Source organism: Ziziphus jujuba, chromosome 1, assembly GCF_031755915.1.
Source record: "Ziziphus jujuba cultivar Dongzao chromosome 1, ASM3175591v1".
Classification (NCBI taxonomy): Eukaryota; Viridiplantae; Streptophyta; class Magnoliopsida; order Rosales; family Rhamnaceae; genus Ziziphus; species Ziziphus jujuba.
Window position 1 is genome coordinate 7,121,558 of NC_083379.1, and position 21,319 is coordinate 7,142,876.

The 21,319-nt window shown below is 33.9% G+C and overlaps 1 protein-coding gene across 1 annotated transcript; it reads right to left on the minus strand.

Annotated features, from left to right (window-relative positions):
* Positions 1–4,032: 4,032 nt before the first annotated feature.
* LOC107414317 ((R)-mandelonitrile lyase 1) lies at positions 4,033–19,982 on the minus strand. The gene is given in 5 exon segments (XM_016022432.4): positions 4,033–4,349; positions 4,470–5,316; positions 5,453–6,115; positions 7,305–7,337; positions 19,757–19,982. Coding segments are annotated over 5 exon segments (1,812 nt in total). The 3' UTR covers positions 4,033–4,306.
* Positions 19,983–21,319: the final 1,337 nt, after the last annotated feature.

Below are 21,319 nucleotides of genomic sequence, written 5' to 3' on the forward strand. Positions count from 1 at the left end.
AAATTATAGTTATGTGTGCATGTTTAAGGATCACGTGGCAACTTAGAATTTTATTTATGGGATTAAATGGCAGTAATGTTGCCCATTGTCCTTTTTATGGCACCGATAATGCATTTTGAGCTTGACCTAACATTTGTACTGCAATTTTTAAGAATGAAATTTCACAACTTCTTTTGCTAACCAGTGAAATTTCACATCATTTGCATTGATGTTGCTATCAAATATCTCAAGTCTTTAAACCATTTTGCCATTATTACAGTGTCAAATATGCTGAACAAAAATTGATCTACGTAAGCTGAAGATCATTTAGAAATAAATCTGCTGAGCATATTGGAATTATCCAAAAATAATAATAATAATAATTAGCATGATTAATTCCTGAACTATGTTTATATTTCTACTTCAATTCTTAAACTTTCTCTTTGGCATTTTGGTTTTGATTTCAGTTTTTGTTATATTTTTGTCTTTGAAATTATTTTTAATATAATTTTTAGCAATTTGAAAGCATATAGTGCACTTATTGCAGCATGAATATGACAAAATTGCATAATTTCACGTCGCTATAAAATCACTGTATATTACATCCAATGAATTGCATATTTTTGAATTGATAAAAAATTATACTAAAAATAGTTTTAAGAACCAAAATATAACAAAAACTAAAATTTAAAAATCAAAGTGCTAAAAAAGTTCAAGGATTGAACTGTAAATATATGTATAGTTTACAGACTACCAATGCTAACAACAAATTATTTAAAAAAAAGAAGAAGAAGAAGAAAAACGAATTGAAGTTGGCCGCTATGTTCCGATCCTAACTGTATTATCTTCTTTGTAGGATCAATTGATCAAGTTCCAAGGACTTTCAAAAAAATGTTCCTAGCTAAAACAAAGACATTGACATTTTTCATTCTTCTATATCTATTCTCCAAAATGTTCCTCCTCTTTCATGTTGATCTGTTTTATAAATGAAATATGAATTCGACTGCCTTATGAGCAAAAGATATCTTTCGGTGAAGAAAAACAATTGTTCACTTCTTGAAAAAGTTCTAACAATATTTAAGGTTGGAGATCTAGATCTTATTTATTCTAGGACATCATTTTATCACCATATGAAAGTCAAATTTGTTTCTAAGTTGAGAATTTTGAAATTCATATTTTATTCTATTGTTTACTCCCTTCGAATTTTTATCTCTGTTTCGTTCCAAATCCTTTATATCTATTTGAATATATGTATATATTTTTGTTTCGAATTCCCCTCTATAATAATTATCTTTTACTCTGATTGTATAAAGTTATCCATCAGAATCTCATTTTTTAACTAAGTAATGGATCAGATATAATTACATTTAAGTTCATTTTGCATTAAAGAAATTTCAAATTCAAAGCAGAGGAATGTTGCTAATGATTTTTCGAAAGTTCAGCTTTAAGGGGTGTTGTGTATGGAGTTTGATTTTTAGTCCAACTAAATCGTTCCATTTATGTGGCCTAAAACTATTTGCACACGTCGTTCTTTTTACCCGACTTTTTTTTCCCCCTCTTTTGATCATTGCCTTACAAACAAATTTTCAAAATTACCTTGTTTCATTAAATTTTCGTGAAACTACAGCCAGACAATATTAAGCTGTTTGTTACTCCAGTTAAACAATATTAGGTTGTTCATTACCTATCAACCAAACAATATAGATATGTTTAACTAATAAGAATAAAACTTATATGTGTATATAGTATAAACATATAATTTTATGTCATTTATGTGTGATATAATTTATAGTTATGCATATTTAATTATTTTAAATATAATTTTATTTGACAAAGGATATTTGATATCCTCAAAGCAACGTTACTCATATTTTCCTATAAATTTTTATTTTAATAAATACTTTTAAGGTTTGAATATTTTGTTAATTAAATATTTTCCATCAAATATAATTATATTTAAAACAATTTAACAAAATTTATGAATAAATTACTCTTCTTGGATCGATTAAATATTTTTATTTACTCTAACAAAAATTAATTTAGTTTTTAAAATAAAAATTATGTTTAGTTCTAGTTTTTTTTTTTTCCCGTCCTTTTACATTTAATTTTAGTTATTTAAACATACTCATATTGTTTGGTTGTTATATACCGAGTAACTTAAAATTATTTAGCCGAAGTTTAACAAACAACTTAATATTGTTTAGAGGAGTTTAACATTTAATGAATAAGAATATTCTTGAAAATTTATCTAAAAAGATGTGGCAGATAAAAATTGAAAAAAAAATGGTGGTATAAATCAAAGGCCCCAAACTTTAAAAAACCCATTAAAAGCTTTTGTAGCTCAAGCTCATACAAGGCAGAGTTCTTTTAGTTAGTGTACATTATAATTTTCAAAAAAAAAAAAAAATAGTAAGTGAATGTAATATATGAACTATAGACAACGAAAAATATTTAAGCCAAAAAAAAAAATCAAAAAGTAGGTGTAACAGCCAATAGCGGACCCCAAAAAATACTTCAGAAGGGCACTATTAAACCATATTTTTATAGTGAAAAAATGTAATTAAATTGTTAAGAATTCTCTAGATAGATAATGTTTATTGGTAATAGGCCTTTTTTTTTTTTTTTTTTTTGTTTTTTGATAAAAAGTAGTAATAGGCTTTTTAAGTAGCATCGGCTGCCACCCAATGTAATTCATAGCATACATCAGTAAAAAAGTTAAAAAGTGTTCCACTTCCACAGTGTGAAGTCAAGGGCAAACCATGACACTCTAGCAACTGTTCTAGACCCATCTATGGATATTTCACTGGAATATTCTTCAAGGCAATACGTTATATATTAGACACCAATACGAGACATTATGTGATACTAGACAAGATGTCTACAGAGCTTTAACCTTATCATGGATACAAAGAGTAATTAATTTTTTTTATTAACCATATAAAATTATATCCAAGGATGAAAATATCAATATTAATGGAAATATCATAAGTATAATTTTATGAAAATATCGATGAAAATGTCGATAAAATTACATAAATATTTAATTTAAAATACAAATTTTTATAACCTTCTTGTATTCAAATAGATTTATCAGCAAGCAATACATCTTTTGGTGCCATATTTCAGCGTCTGTATTCCTCCAACAAAGAAGAAGAACATTTTTTGGTTTATTATTTCTCTGTTTTTGTTTTTGTTTGCTCTCTTAATTGTGTTCTTTAAAAAGGAAGACGAAAAGAGTGGCGGCAATAGCGACATTTCTTCCTCCCTCAATCGGAGTTGATGTTCATCGAAATTCGATATTGTCGTTAACATTTCACTGAAGTCATTGACTTTTTCTTTATATCTTGATTAGTTTTTATACTAATTTTACTTTGACCTATCTTTTTATAGGTATTTCAAATTTAAAAGATCTGTACAATCAAGAATATATAGTAAAAACTAAAACTTAAAAACAAGGTATATAAAGAATATATAGTAAAAACTAAAACTTAAAAACAAGGTATATAGTAGTTACAAACTACATTAATAAAATTTTATAAAATAAATAATCTATAAAGAAGTTATGTTGATTTTACCAATATTAATATTAATGCTATAATTAACTATAAAATATTTACCGCTATAACTTTCAATAAACATAGTGCAAGCTATTGTATTGAATAAACACTACAGTCAAGCATAAAAAGAAAATAAAAAAATCAAAATTGAACAAATGGAAAAAGAAATTTGTATTTTGAAAGGTGCACACTTAAATTGCTAGAGTAAAAATATAAATAACTGAAATATATATAAATTTAAAAAATATTTGTTTGTTCAAATAAAAAATAAAAAATATTTTAAGGGAGCATGTGTTGCTAGACGTTGACTGTCCGTCAACCATGATGGGTTTACCTTTAAACCCGCGGGGCCAAAAAAGCGATTATGACAAAAGTTCACTAACCTAAAAGGGGCCCAAAAAAAAAAAAAAAAAAAGAAAAAAGGCTATGATAGACATTCTTTTCGATTAATCTATTTATGACATAACTAAGTGGTCACAAATCTGGTCTTCAAGTAAATACAGCAAAAAAAAAAAAGCTCTAAAAGTTTATTGTATTATAGAGATTGTCTGATATTTCAATAGAATAAACAAAAGTATGAATCCCCTTCTCAGATATGAAATAAAAACAAAAATCAGGTTGCTACACGTACAGAACATTACATATGATTGCATACGGACCACAATGTTGTTGAGCATGCTCGTCCTACAAAATGGTTGTTTAGACAATTTATTTCCTTGTTTTACTATTTTCTTTATTTTATATTATATATATGATAAACGATGCTTAATCTATTTCGTTGCTCTCTCCTGCAACATCCGAAGCCCAATGTACCTGCCCGAAGTTCACAAAATCACAAAACCAAGTTAAAAATAAAATATTTCATCCAAAAAAAAAGAATTTTGAAAATAAAAAAGAAAAAGGCATATTGGTGAGTAAGATTAATATACATACCGGCCTATCATCATGAGGGTGGCTTGAGGGTTTGTTCCGGGTGATGTGTTGAATATGGATCCATCTACCACTCGAAGTGAATTTGTACCCACCACTCGCAAATCGCCATCAACAACCTTTCCCACCAAGCATCCACCATGGTAATGCCAAACAGTTGTCACTGTGCTTCGACAAAATGCCTCCATTGATGCATCATCGGAGAGGTTTCTTGGTAAAGAAGGTCCTAAAAACTTAAAACCTTCAGCACCCTCTAAATCCTCGAACTTGAGCCTTTCCATGGCATCAGTCTTGAGCATATCACCAACCAACCTCATTCCTCTTACACAACGAGCAAGGTCCTTCGGATCTTCGAAGTAGTTGAATCGGACGGTTGGGCTAACTTTGACATCGGCCGTCGAAACCAGCCGGAGGGAGCCACTTGAAAGTGGTCCGGAAAACTTCTCATTAATGGTTGCCACACTCAATTCTAAGGGAGTGGTTCCATTTGGATAAAAGCTAAAAGGTTGAGGAAAAGAAAATGAGGTAATGGAAGAGATAGCCTCTATGTAGTTGAAATCGCTAGTAATTCCTACAACCTGTCCAAGTGAAGAGCCCAATGCAAATGGAACAACAATATTGATGACATTACGAGGATTATCTGCCATAAAGTTTCCCACATCGGGGTTTTGGCTGACTACCGGAACTTTATGTGACGAAAGACCAGGAAGTGGACCAACTCCACTGAGAAGAAGAAGCTGAGGGCTCCCAATAGCCCCTGCACTTAATATCACCTATCCTTCGTCTCTTATCAATGCCTTATGAGTCCTCCCCTTCGAATCACTATATACAACTCCACTTGCTGATACACCTGCAGTATAGAGAATTAATATTAAAAAAAAAATCAATATATATAGTCTTTTTCTACTAGATGCCAACACTTGGTGGCTGGTAGAACAATATTTTATACAGAAATGTTAAATAGATCATATGCTTGTGCTGCTCACTTGATGCTTTGGAAGAGAAGATGATTCTTTCCGCATAGGCCTCAACTGCAATTTTCAAGTTCTTCAGTTCGCCTTTGTTAAGAAGTTCCACAGCTCCATGTCTCTTTCCCTCATTATCGAAGGTTGAACCAGAAGTTTTTGTTCCCACCAAGTGTTGTAGACTGAATCCATTGTCAGGATCAACTCCTGCTTCCAATGAAGCTTCTCTTACAATGGATTGCCAAACAAAAAGATTTGGTTGGAAAACAATAGTGTCTTCGACCCATTGATATGCCTCCTTGACCACATCCATGTCCCAGTGAATGCCAGATTCATTATAGAATTGGTCATCAGCTCTAGAGTAGAATCCCCCATTGATCATGCTGCTCCCACCAAGGACTCTTCCTCTAACATTCTCTATACCATCTTCTGAAATGAACCTCTGAGCAGGTGTTTTACCATCATCTTCCTGCAAGAGAACGTCTACTGTCCCATTTGTGGTCAAGACCAGCTGTGGGTATGAAAGAGGAGCACTACCCCTTTCAAGGACAAGAACTGAGTAGTTCTTTGATAATGTTGCAGCCAAAGGACAGCCTGCTGTGCCACCTCCCACTATTATATAGTCATACTCTTCTTTTAATGGAAGATCAGTGGCATTGTATACAGATTTCATGTAGCTAAAAGCTGCAAATTACATGAAGAGATAAAGAGAAGGGTGAAGATGTGAACAAAGTTTATATATATATATATATATATATATATAAAATATTATTATGGACGATAATTTTTTTAAAATCTATTATCTATAGCCATATTTCATTTTTAAAAAAATACATATGCTCACATCAAAAAGGGACATATATTTGTATATAACATTAAGAAATCTAGCAATTATGTTGTAGCACTAACTTGAATGATAGCTTTCTGGAGGCTGTCGACTTGCTTAAAGTTGAAAAACAGCAATATTAGTTGCTTAAAGTACTAAGTTGCTTAAAGTACTAATTTTTTTGAACTTTTTCTCCATGATTGGGGAATTGAACCCGAGACAAATCACAAATATTTTAAAGAGTGAATTAACAAAAATAAAAATAGAGGGATTCTTTTGGCACTACAATTATTATTATTATTATTTTTTTTTTTCATTCCAACAACTTTTAATGTAAATTTCCAAAAATATACCCTTGGTCAATTACAAAATATTTAGTTTTATATTATAAATCATTAGTGATACCTCCATATTTGAAGTTCAAAACCTGGTAGTAAAAATCTATAAAAAAAAATGTTGTTTAAATGTTGAGAATGCTTCAACTAAACAATACTGACATGTAGAATGCATATTAGCGCAACAACATAGCCATGTTCAACAAAGAAAAATAAAACATAGTTTCGAAATCAAAAGTTGGAAAAAATAAAAGAATATGGCAGAAAAATAGAGTTTTAATTAATCAATTCGGACATAATGCAATTCATTAATATATTTTACTTAATTGGTTTAAACATAATTATATTTGATTGATCACAAGGTGTAATCAACAAAATATTTCAACTTGGAAAAGTATTTATTAAAAAAATTATAGAAATTAAAATATTTGTTTATCAAATACATATATTTAAAACAAATTAAATAAAATATATGGATTGACTTAAATAATTCTTTATTATTATTATTGTTGTAGTAGTTGTTATTATTATTATTATTATTATTATTATTATTTTGGCTCAATCAAAGAGTTTTTTTGCCGTGGCCAAGGTGCCGAAAGTTCAAGGCAGATCGGTCAGTATACAACATTGAGATTATATAACTACCATAATTCAGCATATAGATAAGAAATAGAAATATTGGAGATTAATAATGAAGGTTATGAAAGTGTACCGTGATCAGATGAAGTAGCCAACGCAAGAACCTCTAATTGATGATGAAAAAAAATATGAAAGCACAATCAATAACAAAGGACCCATAATAAGTAAATAATTATTAGTGTGTAGCTTTAAGATTTTGGCGACGCTCTGCTTAAAAGGTTATAAAAATACAATTGCCTTGTCTTGGCTATAAGCAACACTATGCTTATCTATATATATATATATATATATATATAGAGAGAGAGAGAGAGAGAGATATAAGCAACTATGTGAAAAGTATATATATAGATATAGATATAAGCTACTATGTGAAAAGTTCAACACTTGCACATTGGCTCAATAATCTTTCCACGCAGAAAATTTGCCTTATCTTTAATTATTAGTATAATTATCATCTAGGTTGCCGCCAAAGAAGAAGTTTTGTCTTAATCTGTCAAGCTCACTATCTCTTCCAGACTTATACAGAGGAAAATAATATTGCAGCTTCCCAAGATTATTGACCAATAAAAATAATACAAGAACTTACCCTATCAGTAACACCAAATGAGGGGAAGATATGTATAACAAATATTTATATAAATATATATTTTTTATCTTTTACAACAATTCCTCTCTTTGTACATGTCTTTTGAACCTATTATCTCTTAAACATGAGTGTCGAGAAGCATGTCAACTGAACCTATCACAAATATATTTTGTTTTGAAAGAAAGATATTATTATTTATTTTTTGAAATAAAAAATTGGCTGTGTATATGTTATGTATATGACTAATTGATATAACAAAATTTTCTACACTCTATTATCAATTATCTCAACCGTTGGACTAGTTGGCATTTAAGATTCGTATACGAAAAGTTAATTATCACTGGAGACTTTGAAAGTTTTGGCAAAGGACGAAGTTAAAATTTCAAAGTCAAAATTATAACGTACAAGAATTTTACTTGAATTTCATTAAGGACGTTAGCAATGATATTATCACCCTTTTGACGCTATAGACGATATATTGTAACAAATTCTGTTTTGCGACCAAAAGGTTCAAAGAGAGTTTTTAACTTTCTAATTTTAGCCCATGGTTTCTTCGACATAACTGGTGGTTTCTAATTTTCTCTAATAATTTTCTCTCAAGAATCTCAGTTTCTCCCTCCACTATTAAATATCCTCAAAGCAACCTTAATCATATTTTCCTATAAAGTTTCATTTTAATAAATACTTTTAAGGTTAGAATATTTTGTTAATTATATATTTTCCATCAAATATAATTATGTTTACAACAATTTGAAAAAGTTTAAGAATAAATTACTCTACTTGGGTATATTAATATTTTTATTTCTGCTATAAAAAAAAATTCAATTTTCAAAATAAAAAAATATGTTTAGTTCTATTTTTTTTTTTTTTGGGTCCCTTTTACATTTAGTTCTAGTTACTTGAACATATATTGTTTTGTTATTATATATTGAGTAACTTAAAATTGGTTAGCCGAAGTTTAACAAACAACTTAATATTATTTAGAGGAGTCTAACATTTAATGAATAAGAATATTTTTGAAAATTTATCTAAATGGCAGTGGGTATAAAAACTAAAAAAAAAATGATGCTATAAAAAGAACGGCCCTAAATTTTAAAAAACCCATTAAAAGTTTTCATAGCTCAAGCTCATACGAGGAGTTCTTTTAGTACTTGTATATTATAATTTTCAATATATATATATATGTATAAATATGAGTGTATATAATATATGGACCATAGATAACCAAAAATATTTTAGCCAAAAAAACAGAAAGTAGCTATCACAACCAATAGCGGATCCAAAAAAATATTTCAGAAGGGCACTGTCAGGACTAGTTCAAAATTCCTCACCGGAACCCTAGACAAGCTCTAATCCCAGGGAAACTCTACCTGGTCCTTCAATGGAAAATCTGGCAGAACCTCCCCTAAAGGTTGAACTTACCACAATTTTTCCTGCATTGAAAATACACTTCTATATACACCACCTTATTCCTCCCACATTACTACAATTTAAGTTCCACAACTGGCAGCACTTCAATAACAAATTATACTAAAAGCATATAATGGAATTAATTTAGTAAATAACCAATTAAAATATACCATCACAGATTCTCGTCCGCCCACACCACCCATTTAGTGCTGCATGTGTCAATTATGTTGAAGTGTGGCAATTTTGCCACTTGATGGTGCATGTCACCGGCTAGCATGCACACCTTGGTATCAAATCATTTCCTTTTATGAGTTTATATTTTTTTGTATGTTTTTAATTAATTCAAGGTATATTTTGATAATATTTTGTGCCTAAGTTATGTATGCAAAATTATAGGCAAAATTATGCACAAAAGAGTAGGAATGTTATGCTTGAAGTGCCTATGGTGCTGGATTCATAATTTCCAGCAACATAGTTCCACTATTTATCTTATATCTCAGGTTGCAAATGGAGTTTTGGGCTGAAATTTTGAGGGATGTCTACAGACATATATAGAAGACTATGGTTTAAATTTCAGATCAAAATAACATGGGAAAGTCCATTTTCTATTCCAAACAGATTGCTGTATCTGATGGGCCCAGTATGCAGAGTATGGGCCAGTTTTGGAGCTGTTTGGCCCATGATCCGGTTCCAGAACTTTCCTAGCTCTTGGAACAATATTTATTGATGACCAAGGATGCTTCAAACCAAGTTTCATAGGCAGATACAAAGGGAAACTAAGTAGGTGAAGCTAGTTTGGTTGTTTACCCAAACTAGTTAAACAATGGGAACTTAGTTCAAACCATGTGCCATTTTTTACTATATTTGGAATAGACATGTTGCAGCTGTTTTTGACCTCTTTTGTGTATGAAAAGTTAGGTGTTGACCATTTTACTTTTTAAATTTCAAATACTTTACTCATTTTGTAAGCTCACATGCTTGGCATGTGTGAACTAGTTGTAATTTTAAGCTTATATTGCAAAATGAATGAAATGGCTATAGATCTAAGCCTCATTTTTCAAAAGCAACGTGTTCCTCTTCTTCTTATCTCTTCTTCAACACCTTAGAACACTCTAGGAACCCTAAAAACCAGAAAACACCATAACCAAAACCTAAAAACACAACTCACACACAACCATTCCCAAGAGCATCACCAAAAGCTTGCTTGTTGCTAACACTTCAAGCTAGCTTGCTCTTGGTCATAACCTTCTCACCCCAACAAAGTGGTATCAGAGCAAGGCACATTTTTGTGAGATTTGTGAGGTTTTTGGGCTGGTTCGTTCCTTGAGAGTGAAGAGATACTTGAAATCACAAATATATTTTCATATTCCTTCATACTAGAAAGCAACATTCACATGGCTTCTTCAAGTTTTTCAACTCCTTCTCCTCCTATCTTCAATGGGGAGAACTACAACATTTGGAGTATCAAGATGCAAGCCTACTTGAAGGCTTATGGTCTTTGGGAGGTCACCATAAATCCCCAAGAACCCGAGCCTTTGAGACAAGGGGCAACGGTCAACCAAATCAAGCACCATGAGGAGGAATTGGCTAAAGGTTTCAAGGCTTTCACCGCCATTCATTCTTGTATTAATGATACCATTTTCACAAGGATAATGGCATGTGAGAGTGCCAAAGAAGCTTGGGACAAACTTCAAGATGAGTTCCAAAGGAGTGCAAGGACAAGGCAAATGCAAATCCTTAACCTAAGGAGGGAGTTTGAGACTATCAAGATGAAAGACAAAGAAACGGTTAAGGAGTTCACCACAAGGCTTCTTAATGTGGTGAATCAAATTAGGGTGCTAGGTGAAAGATTAAGTGACCAAAGGATTGTGGAGAAGGTGTTGGTCTCCTTGCCCGAGAGGCTTGAAGCTAAGATATCTTCATTGGAGGAGTCAAGGAACCTAAATGAAATTTCCTTGACCGAGTTGGTGAATGCCTTGCAAGCTACGGAGCAAAGAAGGAGGATCAGACATGAAGAATCAATGGAGGCTGCATTTGTGTCTAAACAACATCAAAAGACACAAAATCAAAAGAAGAACAAGCTTAAGGTCATAAAGGAGAAAGGTAAAACTAGCAAACCCGAGAGGAAGTCCTATGAACCTTGTCACCATTGCAAGAAGAAAGGTCATCATCCAAGAAGGTGTTGGTGGAGGCCGGATGCATTTTGCCATAAATGCCAACAAAAGGGTCATGTGGAGAGAGTATGCAAGGCAAACAAGAAAGATAAGCAACAAGCAAATGTTGCTAAAGATAATGCAAGTGATAGTGAATCCGAAGAGTTGTTTGTTGCTACTTGTTTTAGTAGCATCAAGAATGATGAAGGATGGATTATTGATAGTGGAGCAACACACCATATGTCTCACAAGCATGAGTGGTTCACAAACTTGGATAGGAGCAGCCACAACAAAGTCAAAATTGGAAATGGAGCCTTGATGGAAGTGAAAGGCAAAGGAGATGTGGTGATACACACCACCAAAGGTATTAAAACTATCCATGATGTTCTCTATGTACCTTCTTTATGTGAGAACTTACTTAGTGTGGGTCAAATGCTTGAGAACAAATATGCATTACACTTCTCAAACATGACATGCACTATAGTTGATCCACATGGAAATGAATTAATGTGTGTTGGAATGAAGAACAAGAATTTTAGGTTGAATATGGATGAAAATGGTGCATCGATTGCATTGAACACCAAAGTTGAGAACACCTCTCAACTTTGGCATAAAAGACTAGGCCATGCTAGCTTTAAGTCATTGGTAGGCACACATGAAATTGTTAGAGACATGCCATTGGTGGAGAAGCAAGAACATGTGTGTGAAGTGTGTCAAAAAGGAAAGCATACTAGGCTAGCATTTCAATCTTGTTCTTGGAGATCAAAGGAGAAGTTAGGACTTATACATTCGGATATTTGTGGTCCTATGAGTGTTCCATCCTTAAATGGCAGCAATTATTTCATAACTTTCATTGATGATTACTCAAGAATGTGTTGGGTGTATTTCCTTGAAAGAAAATCACAAGCTTTGGAGAAGTTTGTAGAATTTATGAAGTTAGTGCAAAATCAATCCGGTTGCACTATAAAGGTGTTAAGGACGGACAATGGTGGGGAATACACAAGTGAGGCTTTTAAACAACTTTGTAAGGATCATGGTATAGTTCATCAATTCACTACACCATACACACCACAACAAAATGGTGTATGTGAAAGGAAGAACCGTACCATCATGGAGATGGCTAGATGTTTGTTGTTTGAAAGTGGCTTGCCAAAGAAGTTTTGGGCCGAAGGAGTTAATACATCCATCTACATCCAAAATAGGCTTTACTCCAAGTCTTTGAGGAGTAAAACCCCATTTGAGCTTTGGTTTGGATATAAGCCTTCTCTTGATCATCTAAGGATATTTGGAAGCATTTGTTACATCCTAGTACCACAAGAGAAGAGAGGAAAGCTTGATGAAAGGTCACAAGTTGGTGTTTTGGTTGGCTATAGTGATGTGACCAAGGGATATAGAGTGTATAACCTGGAAACCAAGAAACTTGTGATAAGTAGAGATGTGAAAGTTGATGAGGAAGCTAAATGGGTTTGTAGTAAGGAGGAGTTGGCTAGTATGGATGAAGACAATCGGCTTGAAGCTCATGATAATGATGAGGAACAAGGAAATGATGAAGGTGCTGCCCATGATGATGAATATGATGAGAATGAGCTAGAAATCTCCATAGGGGCTGATTTGGAGATTGGTGATGGTGTGAGAGGCACAAGACCTCTTAATGAGATTTATGAAAGGTGTAATGTGGCATTGAGTGATCCAATCAATGTCCATGAGGCTATGGCAAGAAAAGAGTGGAGACAAGCCATGCAAGATGAAATCGATGTGATAAACAAGAATGACACTTGGAGCTTGGTAACAAAACCGAAGGGAAAGAATGATATTGGGGTGAAGTGGATCTTTAGGACCAAGTACAATCCGGATGGGTCCATAAATAAGCACAAGGCAAGGCTTGTTGTCAAAGGATATGCACAACAAGCCGGTGTGGATTATGGAGAGACTTTTGCACCGGTTGCAAGGATGGAAACCATAAGACTTCTTCTTGCAATTTCGGCGCAAAAGTCTTGGAAAGTATATCACCTTGATGTGAAGTCAGCCTTCTTGAATGGAATATTGAAGGAGGAGATCTATGTTGTGCAACCCGAAGGTTTTGTGAAGAAAGGAAGTGAAGAGAAGGTATACAAGCTACACAAGGCCTTGTATGGCCTTAAACAAGCTCCTAGGGCATGGTATGCCAAGATAGATGATTTTTTGACAAAGCATGGATTTAGGAGGAGTCCTAATGAGCCTACATTGTATATTAGGACTCATGGTTGCATGGTGTTGGTGTCTCTTTATGTTTATGACCTCCTAGTGACCGGTGGTAATGAGAAAGAAGTGAGCAATTTCAAAAGTGAGCTAGAATTGAACTTTGAGATGTCTAGCCTTGGAGAGATGAAATACTTTCTTGGAATTGAAGTTGTCCAATCATCTCAAGAAAGCTATGTGAAGGAGTTGCTCAAGAAGTTTGACATGGAAGATTGTAATAGCGTTGCCACACCTATGAATGAAGGCACCAAGTTGGTGAAGGATGATGATTCTCCAAAGGTAAATCCTTCCATCTATAGAAGTTTAATTGGTAGCCTTTTATATGTATGCTCTACTAGACCGGATATCATGTTTAGTATGGCTGTTTTGTCAAGATTTATGCATAGTCCATCACAAAATCATCTTAGTTGTGCAAAAAGAATCCTAAGGTATTTGAAAGGTACTAGTGATTTTGGTATATGGTACAAGGATGGCATGAATGAAGCTTTGCTTGGTTATAGTGATAGTGATTGGGCTGGTTCTTTGGATGATAGCAAGAGCACATCGGGCTACATTTACACTCTTGGAAATGGTCCTTTCTCATGGAATTCCAAGAAGCAACAAACCGTTGCACAAAGCACCGCGGAAGCCGAGTATATTGCTTGCTCAAGCTGTGCTAATCAAGGTGTTTGGCTTAGGAAATTATTGGAGGACTTGAGCTTGAAGCAAGAGGAAGCCACGGTAATATTGTGTGACAATACTTCAGCAATATCAATTGCTCAAAATCCATCCAACATGGGAGGACCAAGCATATACCTGTCAAGTATCATTCCTTAAGGGAATTTGAAGCAAGTGGTGAAGTGAAGTTGGAGTATGTGACTTCCGAGGAGAACTTGGCGGATATCTTCACCAAGCCATTGGGAAAGAAGAGATTTGAGATATTGAGAGGACTTCTCAATGTCTCATACAAAATTGCCAAGGAGGAGTGTTGAAGTGTGGCAATTTTGCCACTTGATGGTGCATGTCACCGGCTAGCATGCACACCTTGGTATCAAATCATTTCCTTTTATGAGTTTATATTTTTTTGTATGTTTTTAATTGATTCAAGGTATATTTTGATAATATTTTGTGCCTAAGTTATGTATGCAAAATTATAGGCAAAATTATGCACAAAAGAGTAGGAATGTTATGCTTGAAGTGCCTATGGTGCTGGATTCATAATTTCCAGCAACATAGTTCCACTATTTATCTTATATCTCAGGTTGCAAATGGAGTTTTGGGCTGAACTTTTGAGGGATGTCTACAGACATATATAGAAGACTATGGTTTAAATTTCAGATCAAAATAACATGGGAAAGTCCATGTTCTATTCCAAACAGATTGCTGTATCTGATGGGCCCAGTATGCAGAGTATGGGCCAGTTTTGGAGCTGTTTGGCCCATGATCCGGTTCCAGAACTTTCCTAGCTCTTGGAACAATATTTATTGATGACCAAGGATGCTTCAAACCAAGTTTCATAGGCAGATACAAAGGGAAACTAAGTAGGTGAAGCTAGTTTGGTTGTTTACCCAAACTAGTTAAACAATGGGAACTTAGTTCAAACCATGTGCCATTTTTTACTATATTTGGAATAGACATGTTGCAGCTGTTTTTGACCTCTTTTGTGTATGAAAAGTTAGGTGTTGACCATTTTACTTTTTAAATTTCAAATACTTTACTCATTTTGTAAGCTCACATGCTTGGCATGTGTGAACTAGTTGTAATTTTAAGCTTATATTGCAAAATGAATGAAATGGCTATAGATCTAAGCCTCATTTTTCAAAAGCAACGTGTTCCTCTTCTTCTTATCTCTTCTTCAACACCTTAGAACACTCTAGGAACCCTAAAAACCAGAAAACACCATAACCAAAACCTAAAAACACAACTCACACACAACCATTCCCAAGAGCATCACCAAAAGCTTGCTTGTTGCTAACACTTCAAGCTAGCTTGCTCTTGGTCATAACCTTCTCACCCCAACAAATTATACTTCAATATCGTGTTAAAAATATGCCAACGCGTAACATAAAAAGAAAGGTAAAACAACATCACATTAACAACAAAATAAAAACAATAACAACGTTTTAACGATATTGGTATTAATGTAACTTGCCCGAGGGCTACCACATAACCACACCTGCCCAAGGGCTATCTCACTTACCCAAAGGCTACCACTTGTCCAAGAACTATTATACTTGCCCAATGGCTATCTTTCTTACCCATAGGCTGTTATACTTATCCGAAGGCATCATATGGTAGTAATAATAATATAATAACATCGATTAAGAATATTGGTAAGAAATTAAATCACAGTTAGATAACATGACATAAATACATAAAAATCATATCTTAAAATCCATAACATAAAATGAAATATGCACGCTCGTAATGAAGATATGTACGATACCTTCTGACACACTACGTGATCCATGATTCCAGCTGTCGCCGCACCTTACTACCAATATGAACCAGGGTGGTTGCCTATATTGGCCATCCGATCCCCTGAACTCATAGGCAACATGATTATGAGGCTAGATCTACATGGACTACATTTGTTCGCCGCCTCCTTATGGTGCGGTATATACAGAATAATATCAAATAATATAACATACAAATATATGTACGAACACACACACACACACACACACATACATATATATATATATATATATATATATATATATATATATAATATACTTGATGCACCATACTACATACCAGTGGTGCCCTCCGATACCCAGTGTCCCAAGCACTGTCTGGCGGGAGGTTAAAGAGAGAAACTTGGATAAAGTTGCTTCGGCGTCTCGACAGTGCCGCTGCTAAAACCGTCGTCCCGGCCATGGAGGGGGGCAGCTGATGCACATTACATAAAACTTGCCTGCCCTTGGTCCAATGGCAACTCACGGGAGACATTACAACTTGCGCACTAATCACATCCACATCCACCTGTGCACTAACTACATCCACAACTATAGAACACCGGTACGTGTATGGGTGCATCTAAAATAAATAACCATATTTATTATTAAAATACGCAATTTTTTTCAAAATTCACCGTGGGAATTATACCATTTTTCGAATTCACCATCCCACATTTTTCTTTAATAACACCAGCATAAGTCCACCGATAATAATATACAATTAATTTTTTCCCAAATTATAAAATCAATCAAATAATATTCCAAGGACATAATTATATGATTTGAGACCACCAAACTTAAACCAATATTTTCCTCGAAATATTTAAACCAAATCATGCCCAAAAATAATATTAAAATCCAAATACACTTAATTAAATAAAAACACCTTGCTCATAAGTAATGAATACAATCAAATCACAATAATAAAAATCAAGAATTCTTTAATAAACCAAATTTCCATTTAGCATCAATAAACATAACAAAATTTAAATCATAATTTCATAAAATTTGCCTCTTCCACAATAATTCAATATAATCAATTTCGCAAACCTTCAAATTAATTCATACTAAATGTCAGTAGAACCACATACAATTCCATTAATAATTAAGCGTATAAAGATACATTTTATTAGCTGTTATAACTTCACAGTAATCTCCCAGTAAAGTTAACAATAATGTAACAGCAGTTTAAAATCTACAGCTTTCCAAATTTAAGAAACATTAATTCAATCCATATTTATGCAATTCAACACAATTGGATATCATCAATATAAATAACAATTACTTAAACATCACACATACATTTTTCAGATTACCACATTAAAATAATATTATTTTATCCAAAAATGGCATCTTTCAAAATACTCAATCACAATTCACAAATAAGATACCAAATCGAAGCTTATAACGAGGACATCAAGAATATAACTTCAATTTGCCCCACCGCCGCCGGAGGTCGCCGGAATCCTGCCGTGAAGTTACTGCTGAACGGGTATCTTATCATACCTCACGAATGAGCTAGATTTGAGCCAATCCAAGCTCGGAAACGAATTCAGGGGGCCCAAATTCATGGGAATGGACCGGTCACCGCCGGTAGCCGCCGAAAAACAGGTCAACAAGGAGGACGTCGGCCGTCGATGTTAGGCGCTGATCCCAGCGTGTCCGTCAGCCAACCGGCCGGAGAATCGATGGCTGAGCTCGCCTGGTAGTGGGCCGTCTCGTCGCTTGGCACGTGTGGCCGTCCGATGGCCGGAAGAAAAACGCAGACCCAGAGAGAGAGAGACCCGTCAGGGGGAAGAAGAAGAAGGAGAAGAAGAATAAAAAAAAGAAATTCCCCCCTTAAACCCCCCCCCCCCCCCCTCTTTTCTTCCCCACGTGGGGAGAAGAAAAGAAAAAGAAAAAAAAGAAAAGAAAAGAAAAAGAAAATAAAATAAAATAATTAAATAATATTAAAAATAATATTATTATATAAAATAACAATAATAAAATAATATGGTATTAAGCATGGTTGACATGTGGTATCTCATCATGGTGAAACATGGTCACATTTATTAAGTCACATGTGGCACATTGTTACACGTTTAAAAATAATATTAAAATAATACTGTATTTGAAAAACTCTACAGGTCCATAACTTTCAAACCACATGTCTAAATCGGACGTGCCGCTAATCGACGGACTCGTATCGATGAGTACTTCACAACCATGCATGAATTAAAGCTCAACTTTACATGAACAAAAAGTCAACTCCGGCACCCCTTGGATACTTTGGACCTCAATTTATTTTGCTCACAACTTTCAAACCGTAGCTCTATTTTCAACGTGCTACTAGTCTACGAACTCGTGCCAATGTGTACTTCGTAACGGTACCTTAGTCAACCTAGAATTCCATCCAAGTCAAAAAGTCAACTTCTGACCCCCTTGATCAACGGTCAACGGTCAAAGTCAACTGTCAATGGTCAATCTCGGTCAAAGTTGGAGAATTTCTGTTGTACTTTGGGATGGGGTGTTACAAGCACCATTAAACCATATTTTTATAACAAAAATATGTCATTAATTTGTTAAAAATTCCCTAGAGAGATAATTTCATTAGTAGTAGGCTTGTTGAATAGTATCAGCCGCCGCCCAATATTATTCACAGCATGATAATATATACGTTAGTAAAAAAGTTAAAGGGTTCCACTTCCACCGTATGAAACTCTAGCAGCTGTTATAGACTCACCATTGGATATTTCACAGGAAAATTCCTCGAGGCAATATATTTACATATTGGACACATGTACCAGATATTATATTTGACACGTGAGTGATACTCAGACAAAATGTCTATAGAGCTTTACACTTATCATCGATACATAGAGTAATTAATTTTTTTTTATTAAACATATAAAATCGTATCTCGAATAGTTTTTATGTGGCTTTTACTTAAAAGCATCTTTTTATAAGTATCTCAAATTTAAAAGATATCTACAATCAAAAATATATTGTGAAAACGAAAACTTAAAAATAATGTATATAGTAGTTACCAACTACAATAATGAAATTTTATAAAACAAAAAATCTATGAGAAGTTATGTTGATTTTACCAATATTAACATTAATGCTATAACCAAAAAAAAAAAAAAAAGCTATGATCAATATTATTTTTGATTAATTTATTTATGACATAACTAACTGGTCACAAGTCTGATATTCGAGTATCAGCAAACAAAAAATGCTTTAAAAATTTATTGCATTACTGTAATTGAGTGATATTTACACCAAATAAACAAAAGTATAAATTCCCTTCTCGAATATGAAATAAAAACAAAAATCAGGTTGCTAGACGCACAAAACATTACATATAATTGCATCAGAACACAATAATATTGAGCATACTCATCCTACAAAATGGTTGTTTAGCAAATTTATTTCCCTGATTTACTATTTTCATTATTTTATATTATGTATATGATAAAGGATGCTCAATCTATTTCGCTGCCTCTCTTTCCTGCAACATCCTAGGCCCAATGTACCTGCCCAAGTTCACAAAATGACAAAACCATGTTAGAAATAAAATATTTCATTAAAAAAAGAAAAAGGCATATTGGTGAGTAAGAATAATATACTTACCGGCCTATCATCATGAGGGTGGCCTGAGGGTTGGTTCTAGGTGATGTATTGAATACAGATCCATCTACCACTCAAAATGAATTTGTACCCTCCACTCGCAAATCACCATCGACAACCTTTCCCACCAAGCATCCACCATGGTAATGCCAGAAGGTCGTCACTGTGCTTTGATAAAACACCTCCATTGATGCATCATTGGAGAGGTTTCTTAGCAAAGAAGGTCTTAAAAACTTGAAACCTTCAGCACCCTCTAAATCTTTGAACTTGCGCCCTTCCGTGGTGTTGGTCTTAAGCATACCACCGACCAACCTCATTCCTTTTACACAGCGAGCAAGGTCCTTCGGATCTTCGAAATAGTTAAATCAGACGGTTGGGCTGACTTTGACATCAGCTGATGAAGCCAGCCCGAGGGAGCCACTCGAAAGTGGTCCATAGGACTTCTCAACAATGGTTGCCACACTCAATTCTAAAGGAGTGGTTCCATTTGGATCAAAGCTAAAAGGTTGAGGAAAAGAAAATGAGGTGACGAAAGACACTGGCTCTATGTAATTGAAGTCATTGGTAATTCCTACAACCTGTACAATTGAAGGGTCCAATGCAAATGGGACTACAATGGTGATGCTATTACGAGGATTATCCACCATAAAGTTTCCCACATCGGGTTTTGGCTAGCTACCAGAACTTTATGTGACGAAAGAAGAGGAAGTGGACCAACTCCACTGAGAAGAAGAAGCTAAGAGCTCCCAATTGCCCCTGCACTCAATATCACCTCTCCTTCATCTCTTATCAACGCCTCGTGAGTCCTCCCCTTTGAATCACTATATACGACTCCAGTTGCTGCTATACCAGCAGTACAGAACATTTATATATAAGAAAAAAAAAACAATATATATATATATATAACCCGTTTCTACTGGATGTCAAACCTAGTGGCTAGTAGAATAAAATTATATATAGAAATGTTAAATAGATCATATGCTTGTGCTGCTCACCTGATGCTTTGGAAGAGAAGATAATTCTCCCTCAACTGCAAAAGAAGAAGAAGAAGAAGGAGCGGCTAGAGGCATACAATTTTATAAATATGGGTGAGGATTAATGAGAATATGACAAGGTGGTGGTGTGAGAGTCAGAGTCGTGGAAGTGGATTGGCTACTGTTGAAAAAATAAATATTCAAGTTTTAAAACTTTTATAGCGTAACGAGCCAAACCTAGATAAATTTGAATTTTATATGAATGAATTAAGTTAAGCTTGAACAAGTAATTTCAAAGTTTTATAAACTTAATCTGAACCTAAACATTCTTAAATCTTGTAAACCGAATTTCAAAATGCTAATATTTGGCTTTACTTGGCACATTTACACCTCTATATATAAATTATATTATAGTTATGTGTGCATGTATGGAGATCACGTGGTAACTTAGATTTGCATTTATAGGATTAAAATGGCAGTAATGTTCCCCATTGTCCTTTTTGTGGCATCCATATTGCATTTTGAGCTTGACCTAACATTTGTATTGCAATTTTTAAGAATGAAATTTCACACCTTCTTTTGCTAACCAGCGAAATTTCACATCATTTGCATTGATGTTGCTATCAAATATCTTAAGTCTTTAAACTATTTTGCCATTATTACAGTGTCAAATATGCTAA